General features: G+C 51.4%; 1 protein-coding gene across 2 annotated transcripts in view; it reads left to right on the forward strand.

Moving 5' to 3' along the window:
• APCDD1L (APC down-regulated 1 like) overlaps nt 1-21,819 on the forward strand; it is a 47,254-nt gene extending 25,435 nt beyond the window's left edge. The window contains exons 2-4 of one of the 2 annotated variants that reach the window (XM_043883593.1): nt 12,842-12,980; nt 15,340-15,892; nt 19,467-21,819. In XM_043883593.1, the coding sequence (XP_043739528.1) occupies nt 12,842-12,980; nt 15,340-15,892; nt 19,467-20,231 (1,457 nt within the window). In that variant the 3' untranslated portion in view covers nt 20,232-21,819. The remainder of the gene's footprint in view (nt 1-12,841; nt 12,981-15,339; nt 15,893-19,466) is intronic. The other variant, XM_043883594.1, reaches the window with a different exon arrangement.
• The last annotated feature ends 1,172 nt before the right edge of the window (nt 21,820-22,991 follow it).

Raw genomic sequence — 22,991 nt, forward strand, 5'->3', positions numbered from 1 at the left:
TGATGTGGGGGAGCTTTATACACCACCTTCATGCTTTTCTGTATCTTCCGATTTATTTATTTTTTGCCCTGTGTATGGCATGGAAGAACTTATATAAAAATAACAATTAAGCCATAAAACACAATCTATCTATCCCTTTGGTCTTATCTCTCTTCTCCAAATCCCTTCATCATCAGTGCAATCATCGAGGCACGGATGCTAAAGCTTTTTTTGTATCTGGATATCAAATATAAGTGGGTGTCTCGTGTTGCATCTGCCACCCTACTTACACACAACCTGCTCCCAGCACTTCCGCGTCTCTGGCAAGGATGGGGTGGGGGTGGGGGCTCCTTGGCCCCTGCCTGGCCCTTCCTGCAGGGCGGCTTGCCCTGGGACTCTGCCTCTGGCTAACTTGACCTCTGTCCTCGCCTCATGTATGTGCTGTGGACAGCTGTGTGGCCGAGACAGCTCCTCATGACTGGCTCTTCCTGGATGCCCTGTCGGCTCCTCCAATGACACATGCCCAAAATGGAACTCTCCCCAGGCCCCCTTCTCAGGAATGGATCCCCAGACCCCAGTTTCCCGGCTGAGAACCCACACAGCCACACCCCCTCCTCCCTGTCTTCACCCCACATCTCCGCCGCCCTGGCACCTCTTCCTGAGAACCCCTCTTCCCCAGCCTCACCTTTGTGCTGGGATTTGAGGTGGTCTCCCACGGGTCACTGTGAGCCACCCCACACCACCTTATACACTGGACCATCCTGACCACAAGCAGCAGAGCCTCAGCGCCTCGGTCCCCGGCTGCTGTCATTGTGAGCCGTTGGCCGCATCTGATTCTCCTGTCCTATAATAGGGTCAACCTTTCTCTCCAAATCAACTAACTCATTTTCACTTATTTTTAAAATTAATCTATCTTTGTATGCTTTAGCCTCGTGCTAACAAAATTCCAGGCTGGAGGTGTCAGTTATCGAGCTGAATCAAAATAAGACAGATAAACTTCAAAGGTAAATTGTCCATCACCTACCCTGTGCCACCCAGGTGGGCACAGTGCCCTTGGCAAAGCACTGCCTTCCAAAATGCCCACTGGCTCTCCTCCCGCCCCCGCGGGGCTTCCTCACTCCCCCAGGGTGAGGGCGGGCAAGCCTTCATGCAGCTCCTGCTGCTCCCTGTCTCTCTCCGCGTGCTCTCCGCTTGGGGACTAATGACTTCCTGCTCAGCCGGCTTGCTTTTCACACCTCCCCACTACCTCCAGCCTCTGCCCAGGGCCCATTACGGCCCTCTCCACCCGTCAAGCTGCTCCTGCTCCGAGACTCTCAAGGAGCGCGGAGGTGGCGAAGCTCCTCTTGGCAGAACGGGCCAGAACACCCACTTCTGTTGCCCTGGTGCAGAACATCAGGCCGCGTGCCCCCTTGTCGAAGCACCTTTGCCATCCCATGGCCGGGCACTTGGTAGGTGCAATGTGGCGCAGAGACCTGGGCCTGTGTGTGAACTTGGAAGGACCGTGGGGTTTGCAGGGAACACAGTTGGTTTGGACTTGGGGCTTTTCCACCCACCGACTCGTGTGACAGAAGCTAGACACTCTCAGACACTCCTTTTTGGAACCTCTGTTTCCTCGTGTGTGAAATGTGGGCAACCCCAAGATCTACCCCCAAAGGCTTGGCATGATGACCCCACAGATAAGTAAACGTGGGTTCTACAGACTCTAGAGCTATAGGAAACCTGTGTCTTCTTGTCAGGACAGTAACTAGATGCCCCAAATTTAATCCACTGTGGTCACCCAGTTAGCCCCGCTGTATCCCCTGGGTGAGCTGCGAGCTCCCTCCTCTGGATGCCTCCCTGGGATGCAAACCCTTGATCCCGGGTGGCAAGCAAAGATAAGAATTACAAGCCTGTTTACTTAACATTTAGGAAGCCAGCGCATTTCCTGTGCCTCGCCTGCAACACTTAAGCCAATATTTACGTCTTTGGGATTCTATTTGTATGGTAATTTAAAAATAGGGTTCGGACTTACAGCTCACCTTTCTCCTGAAACTCTGAAAGCACATTAATTTTCTAGACAGTAAAATAATGCAGTAATTAAATATTACCATTTCTTTTAAAAAAATAAAATCTGGTAATGCCTAACAAAATGGGTTTTTCAAAACATGATGTAGGTTTTCCCACAAAACTACACTCCCGGGAAATTCCTGATTTTGAATGTATGGAAGAGACCATGAACTCCATCTCAACACAATGTAAGAAAAATTGACTTGTTAAATTGCAGTAATTTTCTTGCATTTAAAATCTCCATGCTTCCCAGCGTGGCTGACCCAAAGGCCCTCCCATGTGCGTCTTTGGGGAAAGGCCTGGGATGGTTTGTTTCATTGTTTATGAAGCTTCCCGGACCCCTTTCTCACGGTTCCAAATTGGAGCGTTTGTTCTGCCTTGCAAACTTCTTCCAAAGGAGGCCAAGCTTGGTAACCCCGTGGCCCTCGCCCTTGGGTCTCCAAATGCGTTCTTGGTACGAGTGGAACCCAAGATTCCCCTACGTGGAAAAAAGCATGGGCCCCGGAGCCGGCCTTCCAAGGCCTCCTTCTCCACCAGCGCCAAGGTGGGCGGAGAGAGTCCCTGGCCCTCGGCTCAACGCCGAGGCTGGAGGAGATGGTGCTGGGTTTCAACCGAGGCCGCCCAACCGCCCCTACCAAAGCTCAAGAGGGCCCCCTTGTGGACACTTCCAAGAACAGCCCCGTACGTGGTGTACTTCCCCCAACGCCGGGGGCTGCGACCCGGGACCCCCCCACACCTCCGGACTGCTCTCAGACCCAAAGGCAGTCAAGAGGCGACCAACAGTCTCCATTCCTCTCTCCTCGAAACCTAAATATTTCCGTGAGACAAGAGGACTCTTGGCCCCTCCAGGGAAGACCTGGTGGAGAACCAAGCTTCCCAAGGTGCCTCCCCAAGGTCCCTTCTCCCGAGCCTCTTTGCGGGAGTCTTCACTGCGAGGACACAACGTCTTCTTTCTTACTGAACATGTCAAAGCCTTGTGATTGCCTTGCCAAATTCCTGTCCTATAGAACAATGGAAGCTTCAGTCTTCTGCCAGGAGAGCGAACAAGGTTTCGATGCAACAGGAGACTTCTAGACACACGTTCTGTTTCGCAAACACTGACTTGTAACTACAGCCCTCGGGCAGCATTAGAATGCTCGGTGAGACCCAGGCAGGCTCAGGAGCCGGGAGAGATCTCACACTCCAGCACCACACCCCCATGCCACTTGTTACTGCCCTCAACGCACAGGGCTGAAGGTTGGTATCTGTGCAGAGTACCGACCAAATTTGGTATCTGCAGCATGCATTGCACAGTTATGTCCGACTCTTTGTGATCCCATAGACTGTAGCCTGCCAGGCTCCTCTGTCCTTGGGATTCTCCAGGCAAGATCACCGAATTGCCATTTCTTCCTCCAGGGGATCTTCCCAACCCAGGAATGGGACTCAAATCTCTTATGTCTCCTGCATTGGCAGGTGGGTTCTTTACCACTATCGGCACCTGGGTAGGCCCTTCGTTCCCCACGGCAGTCACCCAGTGGTGGCTGGGACCACCCCACCCCGGAGGCTCTGGGCCAGATGTCAGGCGTTCTTCTCCTGGGGTTGTCAGCCACTTATCCCTGAGAGAAAGCGAGTGCTGATGAGGCTGAAGCAGGAAATTTGGTATAAATTATGAATATCTACGGGGCCAACGTGCAGATCTGGGAACACAGGCACTCAAGTCGAGCTCAGGAGGACATGTGTCCAAGACACCAGAACATCTGGGTAAAAGGGGAAAAGCTCCCATGAATCACCCGGACGCCTCGGCTGTTTGGAAGCAGCTGGACCTTGGCTGGGATTTCTCAGTTTTCATCCGGGTGGAAGACCCGGCCAGAGAGAGGAGTGATTAGCATTATCACGGGGCTCAGGGAGTTTTGATGGGAACGGTTTTCTGTACTGGAACATTCCTAAGCAAACAAACAAATTAAAAAAAAAAAAAATCTGGCTGCTGAGCCAGGCCTGGTGGGCCAGACTCTATCTCCCAAATCCCCCCTTCCCTTCCCACCCCATGAGCCCTGCATTTTCTCTCCCCTTAGCAGGAAATGCTCAACACAGGCCTTGGGGAGAGATCTATGTGGTCAGCCAGTCCCCTCAACAATATGTTTTCAATTTTGGAAATATAAACATAATAAAACAGTTGCCTTCTACAAGCAGCACCTATAACGTCCACCTTTTCCACCGACCCCTTGGTCCAGCCCAAGCGGGAACTTTTCATGGAAAACAGGGGAGACAGTGACAAACCAAGCTACATTCCTTCCACAGCCTTTCAACACACTGACATCTGAGTCTGAGGCCCTTGTGCATCTCAGAAGCTCAGAATCTGTTTTCCTAGGCACGTGGTCCCTCCAGAATTTCTGCTCCCTCAGGATGTGGTCCCTCCTGAGGGAGCAGAAAGTTGCTCCCTCGGGGCAACTTTAAACTCTCCAAACTCACCATTCAAAGGCAGGCACATTTCTCAGTCCCGGGAAGCTGCAGGGCTGAGGAAGCAGGATGTCCTTTTGCTAGAGCACGCCACTACTGAGTTTCCCAAGAATACAAAGTCTATCCTGTCCACCCTCTCCTCCTCCACGCCCCTTCCCTCTGGCCTTGAAGGCAAAGACCCTCAGATCAGATGGATAATGAGATTCAATTACGGCCAAATGAGGGCCATATGAGGGGTATGAGGGCTGGCCGTCCACACCAGAGGGGGAACTTTAGGCTCCTTAGAATTCAAAGTTTGTCTTCATAGTTCTGTGACTTGCTGGTACTGTCACCGCATGTCAATCTGTGACCTTCTCAGGGGAGTTTAAACGGAAACCTTGAGTGGCTTTTGTGCTGTGGCTCCCTTGCAAAGCACGTCTTCTGCTGTAGCAACGTGGTGACGGCTGCCATCTCGACAGCCAGATTCTGAAGCTTGTTGGCCAAACATCCTGTGTGTGTTGCCGCACGCCAGCGCATCTCAATGTGTAAAGGGCGGCCGCCTCTAATCAAGAGAGGTTATTTTGGGGTGGGGATTTTTATTGAAAACGTGCATAAGCTTCCAAGTCCAGACATTCTAGGTGAATTACCTCAAGCTCAGGATTTTGAAATAAACCAGAGGGTTTCAGATTTTTTTTTTTTTTTTTAAGCAAGAGAACACTTTTTTCAAAGCAGATCTTAATTAGCCTCCCAGGACATAAACCAGAGCAAAGGGTGGGGGGCTGCGTGGGCTGAAACAGAAGGTGAGAGACCAGGGTCCCACTTACTGGGTCTCCCCGTCTCTCATGAAAAAAGTCTCTGTTTTTGGAAACCAGCTTGGAAACCTCTGATACAGTGAAATTTGATGCAGACAGCCCAGGACTATCCAGTCCAGCAGCCACCGGCCACATATGGCCCCCGAGCCCCTGAAATGTGACCCATCTAAACTCAGTTCTGCTGGAGTGTAAATGTACACCCGACTTTGAAGACTTGTGTTTGAAAGAGTGTATAAAATATCTCACTACGAGTTTTCATATTTATACATGTTGAATTTATTACAGACACTATTGGGGCTGGATAAAATATTGTTAAAATTAATTGCACCTGCTACTGTTTGGCTTTTTATAAAGTATGACTCACAGTATGTGTCTATTGAGCAGTGCTGTGGAGCCAGGTTGGAGACTGCCCTGGGATGAAGAACCATATCAGGGTCCTGGTTTTGCAGGGTGGGCCCCAAGGATCAAAAAGGCTTTAAAGCCAAGGAGCTAGCATCAGGTGTTTATGCCAGATCTCACCCATCCTCAAAACTCTAGGCAGGACTTGAGGCTCAGACTTAAATCTCCCTTTGACTACTTCTCTTTCCTTTCTCCCTGCTTGGATAAACCAGGGTCCCCGTCCTGCTGGGAACTCCCTTACTTACTATCCTTCTACCCTCAGCCAGATTCTTAGTGATCCCAACAGCTGCAAGCCTTCTTTTTCTTCACTTCCATTTCAAGCCTGACCCTATTAGCCACACACATGATGGAAATCACCAGTCAATTTTTAGGAGGGGAAGCCCCAAGGGATGGGAGACGTGTCAACAAGGAATTTATGTGCATTGATCTCATGGAGCACAAGTCATTCATTCATCCATTCAACTAAAAGCAGCAATCACAACTAGCATTTATTGAGTGCTTACTATGCGAAGGCATTGTCCTAAGTGCTGTCCATGTCTTGACACAACAGATCTTTAGCATCCATTGGCCACTGTCCTAAAGGGCTGGGGAATTGGCAGGGAGCAAGAGAGATAAGGGCCTGTCCTCATGGAAAGGAGGGAGAAAGAAAAGAGGAAATAAATGAAGAAAAGAAGGAAAGAGGAGAGGGAGGGAGGCAGGGCAGGAGGAGAAAGAGGGAAAGAAAAGAGGGAGGGAGGGAAGGAAGGAAAGAAAAAGAGAAGAGAGACTTGGGGTGCTTGGAGTGACACCTCAGTAGCAGTGAGCACCCAGCACCCAGATCTTGGTTTCTAAATACCATTCTCCAATAAAAGGAACCAGGACACCTTGGAGAAATGGCTGACTACAGGGCTGGGGCAGGAAATATGTACATAATGAGCCTGGAAGATCTAGTGCCAGAAAGTGAGGACATGCTAAAAAACTAAACAAAAACAAATAAATACCAAATGCATGTAGAAAGGACCCAGGAAGGAAGTCGATATTGCTCCCGATGGGCACAGGGATAATTTGAGCCACAGACTAAATAATGATAGCAGTGGATTGTAACCTGTAAAACAAAATATCACTGAGTTCACACTAATACAAATAACAATAGAATAAAGAGATACGCAGGGAGAAGAGAGCATGCTTCTTTATAGCACAATCCCAATCAATAAATTCAGAAAGAAGGGTGGAACTAGCAAATGACAATTTGGAAAACACCACAGTTATAACTTGTAAGTAAGAATCATCAATGGTCATCAATAGATACTAAAATTAGTAGGGGGAGTATAATGACAAACAAGATATTTGCATGACCTCTAAGTATATCCCCATAAGATAATTATTAATTACAAAGAGGAAAATAGTCGTTTAGCAGATGCTTCCTTACGTGAGTGGTCAAAGTTAATATTACCAGTGCTTCCCGAGCAATGCACTGCGAAAGGGCACAAAATCACTTATTTGGGGGTTGGGCCAAAACTGTGTAAACTGAATGTAATCATAAAGAAACATCCAAAAATCCTAAATTGAAGAACACACTTCAAAACAACTGGCCAGTACTCTTCAACAGTGTCAAGTTTATGAAAAACAAAGACCCAAGAAGCATTTCTGATTGAAGGACTAAAGAGACATCACTGCGAACTGTGACTGCAGCCATGAAATTAAAAGATGCTTGCTCCTTAGAAGAAAAGCTATGACAAACCTAGACAGCATATTAAAAAGCAGAGACATCACTTTGCTGACAAAGGTCCATATAGTCAAAGCTATGGTTTTTCCCTGAGTTGTGTACAGAAGTGAGAGTTGAACCATGAAGAAAGTTGAGGGCTGAAGAATTGATGCTTTCACACTGTGATGCTGGAGAAGACTCTTGAGAGTCCCCTGGACAGCAAGGAGATCAAACCAGTCAGTCTTAAAGGAAATCAACTCTGCAGATTCATTGGAGGGACTGATGCTGAAGCCAAAGCTCCAATACTTTGGCCATCTGATGGGAAAAGATGACTCATTAGAAAAGACCCTTATCCTGGGCAAGATTAAAGGCAAAAGGAGAAGGGGGTGACAGAGGATCAGATGGTTAGATAGCATCACTGACTCAATAGACATGAATCTGAGTAAATTCCAGGAGATAGTGAAGGACAGGGAAGCCTGGTGTGCTGCAGTCCATGGGGTCGCAAAGAGTTGGACATGACTTAGTGACTGAACAATGACAAAAAGACATGACAACTAAATGTGATGTCTGATCCTGCATTGGATTCTGGACCAGAAAGGAAACACTACTGGAACAACTGGTAATATCTGCATAGGATTTGTAGGTTAGGTCATAACATGGGATCAGTGTTAATTTCTTGGTTTTGACCATTGTACTATGTCTATGCAAGATGGTAACCTTTGGGGAAATCAGGGATAGTAGAGCTCTTTCTACTGCTTCAGCAACATTTTTGTAAGGTACGAAACGATCTCAACTTGAAAAGTCAAAAAATAAAAGTAAATTAACAACAGTAAGCAGGTAAGTAATTGAGAGAGGTGATGAGTGCTGTCCAGGTGAGAAGAGAGATAGAAAAGAGCAAAAGGGAAGGTTTGATGTCAGCCTCCCAGAAATCCCAATTATGCTGAGGCCGCAGCAAGCAGAGAGCACCCCGCTCAAAACAGAGGGAGGGTGCTCTGGCCAAGAAATAGCTCTGCAACGGCCCCGAGGCAGGAGAGTCTTTGCTGCTCATCCCCAGGAACACACAGTGGAGAAGTATGGTGGGAGTTTATGGATGGCCTTGGATGACAGCCAATTTTGAAGGGCCCTGGAGATCCTAAGGAAAAGCATGGAATGCTACTCCAAGTATATTAGGAAGTTTTTGGCCATTGTGTAAATTTCCTTTGAGACACTTATGATTCTTTGAAATTACAATCCGTAGTGAGTCTGCTTGATTAATGCCAGCCTCCCCGAGAGAACAGGAACTCTGGCTATCACGTGCTCCGTTACAAAGCATGTAACAGCCATGCAAGGTTCATGGTAGGGGAGGGGAGGGAGAAGTGAATAGACAAAGGTTATGGTGCTGGGAGGCCTGGGTGGCTTGGTATGGGTTGTGAATTGAATTGTGTCCCTAAAAAGATGGTACCAGTAAACGTGACCTTATTTGGAAACAAGGTCTCTGCTGATGTAGATGCAGTCATACTGGATAAGGGTGGACCCGAACCCAGTGACTGATGTCTTTATAAGAGAGAGGAGAGGGAGGTTTGGCTACAAAGACATAGACACACACAGAGAAAAGACAGTCATGTGAAGACAGAGGGAAAGAGTAAAATGATACACTTACAAGCCAAGGATGCTTGGCTTCCCCAGAGGCTGGAAGAGGCAGGAAGGACCCTCCCTTGGAGCCTCCAGAGAGAGGCAGCCCTGCCCACACCTTGATTTCAGACTTCTGGTCTCCAGACTGTGAAAGAATAAAGTCCTGCCATTTTCAGTCCCCTAGTTTGCTGTCCTTGGCCATGAAGGCTCCAGAATGCACAGCCATGGGGGGAAGAGAGGTGAGAACCTTGGCCTCTGCCATTCTGTGCACCCCTTCAGGCTACTGACCACATCTACATATTAAATAGTTGCTTATTAAATATCATTTACTTAAAGTGTTACTTAATTTTTAAAAATCCAATGCAGACCAAACCCCTTTTAAAACTCAGTCTTGTCTTTGGCATCCTGGGCCGTGAAAGCCTGATTTTGCTACAGTAACAGCCGCTGCTTTTTAACACCCTCTAAAATCAATGCATAACCACTGGAATAAGAAATACTCACCACTGCACCTAAAATCACCTGGCACACCTCCCAGAACCTCGGAACAAGCCAATTAGGATAGAAAAAAAAAAGCGAGTGTTTTTCCTTTGCTTTTTGCCCCCAACAGAAAGATATCTGAAGACCTGATATTTCTCCATCTGCTCTGGCTACGAACCCCATGCCTTCTCTCCCCCACCCCCTCCCCTATTGATCCAGACCCACGCTTTCCACGATCTTTGAAGAAAACAGGGCAGTGCACCTAGGTGTAAACCGGCTCCCAAGACTCCATTTTTCATCTGGAAAATGAAGATAATCACGTCCACCTAATAGAAGTGTTGTGAACAGCAGATAAGAAAAGGGCACATATTTTTTATTTTACGAAATACCCCAAATAGGCCAATCCACCGAGACAGAAAGCAGATTAGTGGCTGCAAGGGTTTGAGAGGAGAGAGGCGTGGAGAGTGACTGCTAATGTGTGCAGGGCTTCCTTGTGGGGCGATGAAAAGATTCTGGAACTCGACAGAGCTGATGTTTGCATGACCTGGCAAACATCTTAAATGCCACTGAATTTTAGTTGTATGCTTTAAAGTGGTTAAAATGGTAATGTTTGTGTTAGGTGTATTTTACCCTATTTTTATTTGTTAATTGAATACGAAGCACCTGCCTGGGGTAGCCAGCTCTCCACCCTCTCGAACCTTAGTTTCCTTGTCTGCAAAATGGGGGCACAGACGGAACTTGGGCCATGGGTGGTCTTGCAGATGGTCCATAGGAATGGCTGGCACATGGAAGCACTCCATCAGGGTGCCGACCGGCTGCCTCCTGGGTGGTTATGGGGTGAGACCACCTCTTGAGACCACAAAGTGCCGGTCCTCAAGACAGGCTTCACAGTCCTCTTCTCCCCTAAGGCCCCAGGCAGGCTCCATGTGATGTCTGCCGTGCAGCCCACTGCTGGCATTCTGACTCACAATCACACAACAGGCTGGAGTACATCAGATCTGAAACCCCAGTAGTCTGGTCTGAGCAATTGGACGCTCCGGATTTCATTCTGCAGGTAATTTCAACGACACGATCTAATTTCAAATGTCCTGCTCTTATGAGTGCAAAAGCAGCATAATTTTTAATTAGTGGGTAAACAGTAAATAATGGATGGCGGCAAGTGGACACCACTGTTAATTAAAAATCCATGGTTGATAAAAATCAATTTGGCCCACGCATTTAACTCCGTCTATCAGGTCCCCGAGAAAAGTCGTGCAAGCCAGCCCATGGCACCATCTGCTTTCCGTTGTGGTTTCCTGAGCCCAGACTTTTCTAGGGGAGAAGAGAGGGAGAGAGAGAAAAGAAAATCTATAAGCAGCCGCCGAAACTGGGACTGGAAGCATTACATGAGTTCATTTCTTATCGGTTGGTTTCATTTTTTGTAACCTTGAGGTTGAAACTCTGGCCAGGAGGCAGTATGATGCTCCACGCTGAGGTTTTTGCCAAGAAGGGCTCCATTTTGTGTTTCGTGTGTACATGTTCTGAATATGGTGAGATTCCACCATAGCTCATCATCTCCTGAATTAATTAAATCCCAAACTTTTGCAGAAAAAACAAGGCAAACTAAAAGACACTTAGTGGGAAGATGGTATCTGAGGATTCATGTCAAAATACAAAATGTTTTTGGTGTCCAAAAAAAATAAAAACTAAAAAAAAATTTTTTTAAGTTAAAAAACAAAACAAAACCATGTTGTGCAAACAATGTCTACTTGGAAGCTCAAGAAGAAGGTGTGAGACGTGGATACCCAGACGTGTGTGTTTCAGCTACAGACTCCCAATCAGCCTTGCTGGGCGTTTGGCCCAAGTCAGGCACCTCAGCATCCTGGCTCTGTTCCCCAAAAGGCTAGATGTGCCCGAATGAACACAGAACTACTCTTTCAAGACTCTCCTTGCATGGAGTTACTCTGAGGAGTGGCCCTGACAGCCCTGGGGGCAATTCAAGTGCCCTGTTCCTGGGGACGCCGCAGCGCTGGTTGCCATCGCTCTTATTTGGCTGATTGAAGTCCATAAATCAGGTGTAGGGTATAGCAGGAACATACAAGGGTCCAGTGCCACAGCAGCATTTTCACTCATTCATTCCTTCAACCCCTTCCCCTGCCTGGGATTCAAAAGGAGCCACAGTGAAGTTGACAGGCCAGAGCCCACGGCCTGGCTCCGAGCCTGGCTCCATCCCCTGGGGCAGGCCAGGCCTGGGGCCAGCTGAGCCCAGTTCGCTGAACCCTTGGCTCTGCCCATCATGGGAAGTCGAGACTAACACCGTCCCCTAGGGTCATCGCGATGGTGAGCTAATGTGTAAAAATATTTATAAAATAACATAATAAAAATGTCCAGAGTCAGTACCCAGCTAATAGGGGCTACTGCTGCCTCTTGTCATCGTCACCATCAGCGTCATTCCAGTTTTCTCAGCCGGTCCCAGGGGAACCCAAGAGTCTCCCGGTGAGACCCCAGACCTCCAGGAAAGTGAGGAATCCATTCTGACAGGCCAAGGGGGAGCAGAAAGCTTGGGGGCCCCGGAAGACTGCTGCGAAGGGGCGAGGAGGGGACCCCAAGCCTCCCAGCCCGAGCACCTTTCCTGAACCTGGTGTGGTGTGGGGGGAAACACTCTGAGAAGGCTGGCGATGGAGTGGGGCCAGCAGATTGCAGCGGCTGTAACATTTGGACTCTGCTCACCGCCAAGCTTACAGCCTCCCACATCTGGGCCATGTCAAGCCCGCCTCTCTGAGTAGGGATGACAGTTTCCAGGGGAATTGCTGCTCTTTAGCAGATGAAGGCCCTGGTGCTCTCACCTCCGAGCCGCTCCTAGAAGTGAAGATCTGGCCAGGCCTGTCTGGTCTCCACGAGATGATCATATCTGGGGGGGGAGGGAGGGGGTCCCTGGAGAGGGCGGGGGGCCCTCTTCCCGGAGGCCTCTGAGTCCCCCACCCCCACCGCCCTCTGTTGGCCTCGTGCCTCAGCCCCGGCCCTACCACACACATCCTGAGCATCATCGTGTACCCAGTGCCTTCCTGGTCCACCCATGTGGGCATGGACAATGCCTGGACCTGGCACCACCGAGAGACCACAAAGGGAGTGGCCGCGAGGGGCAGGTGCAGGTCTGGCCGCTCCAGGAGGCAGAGGTCAAGCTGAACCTGGGCTCCTGGGGCAGACGATGGCAGTCCCACTGTCCGGCTCCTCTGGCTGGGTCCTGGCTGCCTCCTGCCCCTGGTTCCGGGCCTTTCCACACCGCCCAGTGGCACTTGGCCGCAGGAGAAGGTGCAGGTGGGCGCAGAACCTTGCCTAGCTCTCTGCTGCCCCCTGAGCCGGGCGGGGGGCGGGGGGGCAGTCAGCTAGAGAACCAGGATGTGCCTGGATCGCTGACCTGGGTCTGTCTGCTTTGCAGCCCGCACTGCAGAGGCAGCTGGGATGGCAGGGGCAGGCCACCTGCGCTGGGAACCACGCTGCCAGCAGCCCCTGCCCAACAGAGCCCCAGTCACTGCGCTGCTGCCCCCACGCCTGGATGGGCCCTGGATATCCACTGGGTAAGACCCGAGGGTCATACTGACCACAGGCCCCTGGGCTGGGAGACCTCGCCCTGAGCCTCCGTGTTCACATCTGTGAAACGGGCACAATTCATGCAGTTGTCCAGAGGCTGCCCAGGCATGGGCTTGCTTGTTACCCTCCCCAGAGTGAGCCTAGGAGGCTAGAAGGAGCCATCCAGAGAGGGCCCAAGAGTCCACCCCACCCACCCAATTCTTTTAACCTGACAGTCTCATCTGACGTTTCAGAGGCCCTACTGCTGCTCTGAGGGGTGGGCTTTGCGCTCTGCCCTCACTGGTGGGGCAGCCAGCAGGGTCCTCCCTCCCAGGGTCAGAGGGAAGGCAGGCAGCGTCCTCCCCCACCATCCCCTTGGCCCAGTCCCACTCTGAGGTCAAGGACTGGACTTTGCACGTCCTCCATGCACCCCCTGAGATCAGGGGGAAAATTCCACTGCCAAACATCTGCTAGCAGCTCTCTGGGGTGGGTGGGGACTTGAGATCTGCAAAGTTGCTCTGGATGCATTCCCAGGCTCTGTCCCCACCTCGGGTCCACAGGCCAGGTGGGATTCAGGCATCACTGGCCAGGGTCACTGTGAGACAGAACATGAGGAGGAAGGGGGCTGGCTACAGGCTGTTCTTGCCCTGGGACAACAGCATTCCAGATAGTTCTAGAAGCTTCTAGTATTTTCTTCCTAGAAAGTCCTCCATTGTACCCTTCAGACAGGGTCTACTGCTTTCTGGGAGCAGCATAGGGAAGGACCCAGAGTCTGAGAACCATGAAGACATCTAGTGTGACATGCTACCTTCCCTTGGGCAAATCTCCCCACGCTGGGGTGCGAGTCACTTCTCTCTGTTTAACTACCGCCGGTACTGATTCTTACACGTGGTAGTTCTTAGGATTCTTCTTAAGAAGAATCTTTGCGATTTCCTTACGATTCTTCTTTAAACCAACTTGCTTTTGTTGGTATAAATATATTCATGTATTTTTACAGCTTTATTGGGGGATAATTGGTGTACTGTACACATTTACAGTACTGTGATTATGTTTTAAAGGAAGTGTAATATCACTATGGATATCGAGAGCTGAGCCACTTGCCATAAATAGGAGGTAACCATGAAAAGAAAGTCTGAAAACAAAGCAACATCATTAAGTTCTCACCCGATTCTCTCACTGCCTGCCTAAGGCCCTGAGTCTGTCTGTTTTGGGAAAAAGGGGAGGTTGGTGTTAAAGACATAGGATAGAAAGAAAAGGCTGGTGAGAACATGTTTCTCCTGCTCCAGCAGCCCTAGTACAAAAAATACTGAGAAAATAATAGTCCAGGTACTGCCTGTCTGTGGAGTGGCTCGTCCACCGTCCACCCCAGCTGAGCCCCCACGGGAAAGTCCCAGATGCACCCTGACCCCAGCCCAGGGTGTGACAGGGTCCAGGAGTCCTGTTTTCATCACCAGCAGAATAGGGCCTGAGGACCAGGACTGGCTTTGTGAACAAAGCTTTACTGGCACACAACCACACCCATTACATACAGTACTGTCTCTGGCTACTTTGGCTCCAAGACCACGATCTTGAGTAATTACAGCAAAGACCACCTGGCCACAAAGACAAACTAGTTATAGTCTGACCCTATCCATGAAAAGTTTGCTGACCCCCCAGATCAACAAGTCTGTCACAGGGCTGGATGAAACCTAGTTTGGGGTGGGGTGGGGGCAGTGTCGGTCAGCTTAGCAAATGGGGAGACAATATAAGCGCTCATCATTCATGAGTCACTCAGTGAGGACCAGGGTTGGGGGATCCAGTGTGTGCCTGGCCTTGGAGCAGGTGCTAGGAATCCACCCGGGCGAGAATAGGCAGGACTCTGCCTCCCAGAGCTCAGAGCAGAGGGTTCCCCACACGAAGCAAAGGAGCCCCCATTTCTTAAACACCTCCCAGGTGCCACCACTGTGCTGGTTGCTCCCTGGGAGCCCGGCCTGTGGATCTGATGCCCGGGTCCAGAGGAAGGAGCTGGGCGTCACCCTGGATCACACTCCTCATGAGGGACTAAAATGGAATTTGAACCAGGGGCCTCTGGCTGCAAAGCCTGTGTGTTTCCTGGACCAATGGGGATCTATGGGGGCCCAGGCCAGAAGCAGGGAGATGTCGGCTGAAAAAGGTGGTTAGGACTGAATGGAAGGAAAGCTTCTGTTGAGACCATAAGGCAAGAGAGGAAGGCCCGCAGCATGCAGAGGGGGGCTGAGGGCAGTTGGGGAAACTGAGCCTGCAGGCCTGAGAGAAAGGCTGCGGGAGGTGGAGCTCGGAGCTGCCCTGGGCTTCACCAAGCACGACCTCAGCTCACTGCTCTGCACCCCGTCTCCTTCTGCCCCGCAGCTGCGAGGTGCGTCCGGGACCCGAGTTCCTCACCCGCTCCTATACTTTCTACCCCAACCGCCTGTTCCGCGCCTACCAGTTCTACTACCAGGACCCCTCGTGCCGCGAGCCCGCCCACTCGCTGCTCATCAAGGGCCGGGTGCGCCTGCGCCGGGCCTCCTGGGTCACCCGCGGCGCCACGGAGGCCGACTACAACCTGTACAAGGTGGGCGTCGTCTTCCACAGCCGCCGCGCCCTGCTTGAGGTGGCCGGGCGCCTGGACCACAGTAAGGCGAGCCGGGACTGCGCGCACCGCCTGCCCCCCGCGCGGGCCTGGCTGCCCGGCGCCCTGTATGAGCTGCTGGGCGCCGGGGCTGAGCGTGACTGCGCGGCCGCCCTGGGCTTCACCATGCACGATCTCAGCCTGGTGCGCGTGCAGCGCCGCTTGCAGCCTGAGCCCCGGGCCGCGCCCCGCCTGGTGGAGGAGCTCTACCTGGGGGACATCCACACCGACCAGGCCGAGCGGCGGCACTACCGGCCCACCGGCTACCAGCGTCCGCTGCAGAGCGCCCTGGTGAGTCTGGGGCCCCGGGAGGGTGAGTTCTGAGAGCCTGTGGGGCCTGTCCCTGCTTGGAGCCCTCTTTTCCCCCAATGCCAACCCCACGCTGGTCTACTGGCCCCAGGACCTTTGCACATGCTCTTTCCTCTGATTGAGGCCTTTCCTGAGGTCTGGACAGGACTGGCTTTTTCCAGCAGGAACTCCTGGGTTGCCTTCTTGAGTCTGGTCCTCCTGGATCCTAGAGGGTTCTTTCCTGCCCCTGCTGGGCTGGTGCAGGTCCCTGTCTCTCAGGTCTCTGCTCGGCTCTCCCCTCCCCTCCCCACTCTGCACACGCTCAGGGCTGCACTGTTTATTTGCAGGTTGACTGCCTTACCCCAGCAGCACTGGATGCTCTGCAGGGGGGAAGCCCTGTGCCCCTCTGTGTCCCCAGCCAGAGCCCAGGGGCTGGCACACTTGCTGGGCTCATAAACATTGGTATATGAACTGGGGGACTGGGGGGCACTGAAGCCACAGGGCTACAGGAGTTTGCTGCCCACTCTCACAATTAGAAGAATTTTTAATTCTTTTGAGTTTAGGTTGAGGTTAGTAAAAACGAACTCAAGGTTAGGATGGTGGGTTAAGAATGTCTGTAAGAGATAACCAAGGGATATTTTTCAAAAGTGAAAATCGTTCAGGCATCCTTATCAAGTGATTTTTGAACCCACAGGCAACCCTCACACATTCAGTGGATATTGAGTGCCTGCTGTATACTAGACACTTAAGGAATTAAATCAAATGAGGCGAAGGATCCACCGTGTATGGGTTGGGGGGAGGCGGGGGGCACCCTCTGCTCTCTCTCCTTCTCCCTCTTCCCTCCTCCCAACTCAGGATCTGGGAGGAAGCACAATAAGAAGTTCTCACAATCAGAAAATCAGCCCGAGTTCTTTTCATGACCTCGAAACAATTCTCTGTTTGTCAGCCAATGTTCCAGGCCTCTCTGATGTCCATCCTTCTCAGAGCAGAGAAAGTGCTGGCGGTGGGGTGATTACCGGCACCCATCACCTCATTAGGAGGGCAATGTGCTCCGGACACAGAGAGAAGACCCCAAGGCACGGAGGACGACACCGTCCCTGGGGCCACACCCTCTTGCCCTTCTGCTGCCTGACCACCCAAGGTACCCGTGCAACCTGCAGTGTAATTGCTAAGCAGGACACACGTGCATATGAGCCTGGGCCGGCAGGCCAGATGTGCAGACGTTAAATTAAATGTCTTCTCACCAACTGCCCTGCTCCCCATAGAAAAAGAAAAAGGAAGATAATTTCAAAGATGGATGCACTGCAGATAAACTCCCAAGTAACAAATTAGTCATTACCTTAAGCTCTCTGGGTCCCAAGCCTTGCCCACAACCCAAACCAGATGGTAAATATGAACATTTTTAGAAGTTAATTTAAAGCCAATTTGATCCCCAAATTCATTGACTGGATATAGAGTCCTAATTGACCAAAATCATCTAAGGCTGGTGTCACCTCTAGGGGTTAATTAGAAACTGTTCTGTGTTGTTAGTATAACTTTATGGAACAAGCTTAAATCAGAAGGAGTTTGGCTTGCACACAAGTGTGAATTCTGCTGGCCGGGGTCTTGTGTATTAACACATGCAACTCCGGACCTGTGCACAGTGATGCCCGGGAAGGTTTTTTTGAGGGAGATGGATATTTCCTTCCACCCTCTTCCCGAGCATCGGAGAAGGAGATGCTTTGTCTCTCCCTCTCTCACTTTCCAGTCTTGCTTGTTCTCCATTTGTTTCTGCCATTGCAGAAGACTGGTTGCCCCAGATCACCAGCCAGCATCCCCAGATAGCCTGTATGCAGAAGATATTTTTTGAGGGAGAAAGGCAGCCCAGAGATTATTTTGATATAACACATTATGTCCTGTCAATACACATTAGTGTAACAACAATTGGAATTGGAATGTGGGTTAAAATGCCTAAATTAGAGGAGACTCTTATCAGCCAGCATTCCAATTACCAGCACTCCAGCTAACTATCCAGCTTTCTTGCTTCTTTGTTACAAATGTTTCTGTATCCATTTATTTAGCATTGCCAAGTGCTTTCAGGCCCTCTGGGTCAAAATCCCCCAAAACAGAAAGAATATCATTTTCTGTATGATAGAAATGGAATTCTGGGCAAGTGTAGGTTCATCATAGAAATAAATAAGTAGAGCTTATAATGTAGCAATCCAAAATAGAAAAAAAAAGTTTTCACTCATCCAATATTTCCTTTCTAAACCAGAACTCCCAAATGCCCCTTGTTTGGCATGAGACTCACCCAGCAGCAATCTGTGGAAATATGTTTTTTTTTGGCAAGAAAAATTGGATCTGTTTTCCCAGCTGGACCCTCAAGAAGCATTTCCCTTCCCGGCCCTGTTGTGTACCCTTGGCCCTGAGTCTCCTTCTGGAGCAGCTAAAGCTAAAGATGCTTGCTTTGACAATAGGCTGTTCCAGGACATTTACCTTTCAGAAGGATCCTCTCAACTAAATCCTGGGCAGCAGCTCCCTTAAAAAAAAAAAAGAAGTCAGTATCTTGTTTCTTCTTGGCCTGGACTGAGCTTTTTCACTCCAAAAATCAGAAGACTCCTCCCACGCAATTTGGTTCAGCATCTGCTTCCTGTTGACGTGTTTTACTGTAAACCCAACCCATGAGAATTTATAAGGCAGAGGCAACTGTAAGTAAGGCCAAAGCAAGAGGAAAACAAATCCACAGCCTCAGGCACCTGAGGACTGTGACCTCACCTGACTGCACTAGGGGCTGGGCTTCCAGTGCTAAACAACACAGGGATGGACATCTTTGTGTCTCATCGCTTTGCCAACTTTTCAGCCACACCTCAGCACAGACCCTCAGCAGGCGGGTTCTGAGAGCATGAGAATTTTAGCGGCTCTAAAGTTAACAGCACCTGGAAAGCACTCAGCACAGCTCCTGGCTCCTTAGGAAGCACCTAACAAAGAATGAGTTGGGAGTGAAGGGAGTAACTACAGGCAAGAAGAAGTAAACGTTCATGGTCAAATTTCAGGACCAAGCAGGCCGGGTGTGAGAAAGGACACCTCCTTTCAAATCCCAGGACACAAGTTCCATCTCTCCTTCCTTCCTTCACCCAATACACCTGCTGTGATCAGGAACCTTGCTCGGCTGGGGGGTGGAACAGCCAGGGAAAGACAGTCTGGCTTTCTGGAGCTTACTGTCCAATGAAGCGGGAGGGGCGGAGAGAAGAGGAAAGAGGGGATGATGCATCTCTGAGGGCCACCGTCCAAGGCGAGGTCAGAAGAGGTCTCTCTGAGGCCGGGCTCTGAGCTGAGACTTAGAGGTTGGGAAGAGGGCAGTCCTGCCACGTGCCGAGGCAGAGGGGAAGGTGGGTTCCAGGTAGAAGCAACAGCAGATGCAAAGGCCTAGAGGATGGAGGAGCTGACAGAGGTCCGAGAAGAGTAAAGTGACCATGGGGCTGGAGGCGGGAATGAAGGAAGTGATGGGTGTGGGGGGCGGGATGGCGAGCCAGCCCACTCCAGGCGCTCCCTGGTACCCCACCTCTGACATCACCCTCTTCCCCTTTGTCTCCGCCAGCACCATGCCCACCCCTGTCCAGCCTGCAGCCTCATCGCCCGCTCTGATGAGCACCACCCGCCCGTGCTGCCCCCCCAGGTGACCCTGCCTCTGCGCCTGGGCGGCCGCTGGGTCAGCCCTGGGTGTGAGGTGCGCCCCGCCGTGCTCTTCCTCACCAGGCTCTTCACCTTCCACGGGCACAACCGCTCCTGGGAAGGGTATTACCACCACTTCTCAGACCCCACCTGCCGGCAGCCCACCTTCACTGTCTACGCGGCCGGCCGCTACACCAAGGGCACGCCATCCGCCAAGGTTCGAGGTGGTACCGAGCTGGTGTTTCAGGTCACCAGGGCCCGCGTCACCCCCATGGACCAGGTCACCACGGCCATGCTCAATTTCTCTGAGCCGAGCAGCTGCGGGGGCCCGGGGGCTTGGGCCCTGGGAGCCGAGCGGGACATCACAGCCACCAATGGGTGTCTGCCGCTCGGCATCAGGCTGCCCCACGTGGAGTATGAGCTCTTCAGGATGGAACGGGACCCGCTCGGGCAAAGCCTGCTCTTCATCGGACAAAGGCCCACCGATGGCTCGAGTCCCGACACCCCGGAGAAGCGGCCCACATCCTATCAAGCGCCCCTGGTGCTCTGTGACAGCGTGGCCTGGGGCTTCTCCCCGCAGCACGGGGCTCAGCTGCAGACACCTGTCCGTGGTGGGACGCCATGTCCCCACGTGGCCCCTCTCCCCGTCCTACTCCTGGTTCTCAGGCCGGCCTTACTCCAGTGGTTGTGAAATCGGTATATACTTCCAGACGGTGCCTCAGAACACTCGTCTGGCCCATGGACTCCCTCCTGGCCGTAGACTCCTACACCCATGACTGTCCTGGACAGTGACACAGCCTGGCTGCGTCAGCTCAGCACCTGCAGGGTCTGCACCACGGCCAGCAACTTAAGTCATGACCAGACTCAGGCCTGGCAGCAAAGTCACCTGCTCCGAGTTTCTACACGCTCACTCTGATTTTCCTGGGTAGTCCGAGGAGTGGACCACGCCTATCTGCCTGCCCGATGGCGCCCCAGTTCTCTCCTGGAGCCCCAGGATTCAGTGAACTAGGAACACAGTTCTCCACGTGCATGCTGCCACAGTTCTCCTGAGTCTGTGGGTTGCTGTTTAAAGATTATTAATTTGCATTTAGCAATACCAACTCAAAACCAAGCCATGAATTAAAGATGCTGCTTCAGGCTTTCGGCACATCTCAGCTCGCCGGCAGGGGCTCGTCTCTCTTTGGGGGCAACTCAGCTTTCTCAAGTTGTGACTGCTGGTGTTTGTCTGAACCTGCCTGTGCTTCTGCGAGTCAGGCCTCAAGCTGTCAACAGCGTGTGCAGAGAAATCTAGCCCTCCTGGGCCAGCGAGCAAATGAAGGCGGCCCCATCTGAGCCTAGAAGCTCGGCCTCCCTTGCCCACCCCGTTCGCCAGTGCGTGGAGCTAGTGGCTGGGGCCAGGTCTTGGGAGGAAAGCAGTGTTTCCAGCCTTTGGAAAGTAATTAATACTAATGACAGTGGTAACACTAACGTGCTCTGTAATTAGGCCTGCACTGGCATCCTCTGTTTTCAAGATTCCCTGTGCTTGGCTGACAAGGAGGGAGAGAAACCTCCGGTGCATCTCTGGGACCATCCAAGGGTCACTGGTCTGCCCAGCAGTGTCTGGAGGAAGTGGTGGAGAGCCACACCGTGCCCAGTCTGCCCGCTGCAGTGCTGCTGTGCCCATGCTCTCAGTTCAGAGAGAGCTGTCATCGCGGTGGGGACAGGCTGTGCCTCTCCAGGGACCCTGCCTGTGTTCCCAGAGTCTCGTCTGTACACTGCGAAATTAACTGGCCTCCTGGTGGGCTCAAGGGTTTCCGGGACGCTGTGCTGATGAGTCACGCCCTCCTTCCTCTGCCCCAATCCTAGAATCCTATCTATCTCTGGCTCTTATCGAAGATCTTGAACAATTGTCTGTGAGGCTAATGATGCTTTCAGAGGGAGGCCCTTGTCCTCTGTTCGACAGTGTGGGGTTCAATCAGTCCGCTGAAATTGCTAACTTATCTACCCATTCTTTAAAAAAAAAAAAAAAAAACCCCACCAAGTTAATATTCTCTATAGGTCTCAGAGAGCTATGAGTGTTCCTGGCATATTTACCAAAGTACAAGAAATAATTAGATTATTTACAGTCTCAGACTGCATCACGGTGGGGGTTGTGTGTGTCTGTGTTCCTGGTGGGGATGAGGGTGGGTGGTGGGGACATGTCCACGGCTGAGCAAGTCTTGTATCCGAGGCTTGAGGCAGCCATACTGCCATTTATCATCAAATTTCAATCTTTTAATAAAATTAAACAGCCTGAAAAATGTTCCTGCTGGTTATTAAAGTCAACCAAGGGGATTATGGTTCTAAAGAAAGGAAGTGAAGTGTCTTGTGGAGAACATGTGAAAGAGAATAAAACCAGTGGACGTGAACTCTGGCTCTCTCTCTGCTGCTCCTTCAGTTCACGCCACTGCCCTGTGCTAATTAAGGCTCTCCAGGGGCTTCCAGCGCACACAGAATAAAATCCCAGGTCTAGACATACCACTGGCTGCCCTGGCTACCCTGGGTGTGCTTTTGTCTCCTGACCACACCAAGCTGTTTCCTGCCCCAGGACCTTTGCATGTGTCATTGCTGCTGCCTGGTGCCTCCTCCCCCAGATTCACAGAGATGCAACTCCTTTCATTCACATCTCAGACTGCATGCCACCTCCTTGGGGAAGCCACATGAATATTCTGCCCCCCACCCCCAAAGCAGCCTCCGTTTCCTGCTCTCCTCTCTATCCACCCCATCACTCTGCTTTATGTTCCTTATAATGCTTGCTGATCACTGTCAGATTTATTCATGTTTATTCTCTGCCTCGAGGGAAGGACTGAGTCAGTCACCGGGGTCTTTTCCAACTGGTACACCACACCTGGTGCTCAGTAGAACCTGGATGAGAATGGTTGGGTAAACCAAGGCTGGTGATCCCAGTTAACCTTCACCAGCAGAGGCGGCACTGCCACATGCCCGGTGAGGCATCCCGTGAGTGGGTGCCGCACAGTGTAGGGGGCGGGGACTTCTGCAACTTGCAGAGAGAATCCAGGCTTGGAGGAGAGAGGGATCAGCCCCAGGCCACCACAGCTGGGCCCCAAGAGCCTAAGCGCAGAGTCTCTGACTCGGGGTGTCCCACTAGGGCACTGGTTCCTGGCAGGGGTGGGAGTCACGATTGTTTGAAGAAAGCAGCTCAGGGCTGCTTTGGAGGACGTGACTGAGCCTCCCCTAATTAGGAAGCCTATGCTGAGGAAGAGAGAAGGTTCCTGGCCCTAGGGACTAGATGGAGGCACTCTCCCATCCTGGGCTTCCTGGTTCTGGAACATTCGATGTGTGTGTGCTAAGTCGCTTCAGTCATGTCTGACACTTTGCGACCCTATGGACCATATCCCATCAGGCTTCTCTGTCCATGGGATTCTCCAGGCTAGAATACTGGAGTGGGTTGCCGTGCTCTCCTCCAGGGGAT

The sequence above is a fragment of the Cervus elaphus genome, chromosome 23 (assembly GCF_910594005.1).
Source record: "Cervus elaphus chromosome 23, mCerEla1.1, whole genome shotgun sequence".
NCBI lineage: Eukaryota > Metazoa > Chordata > Mammalia > Artiodactyla > Cervidae > Cervus > Cervus elaphus.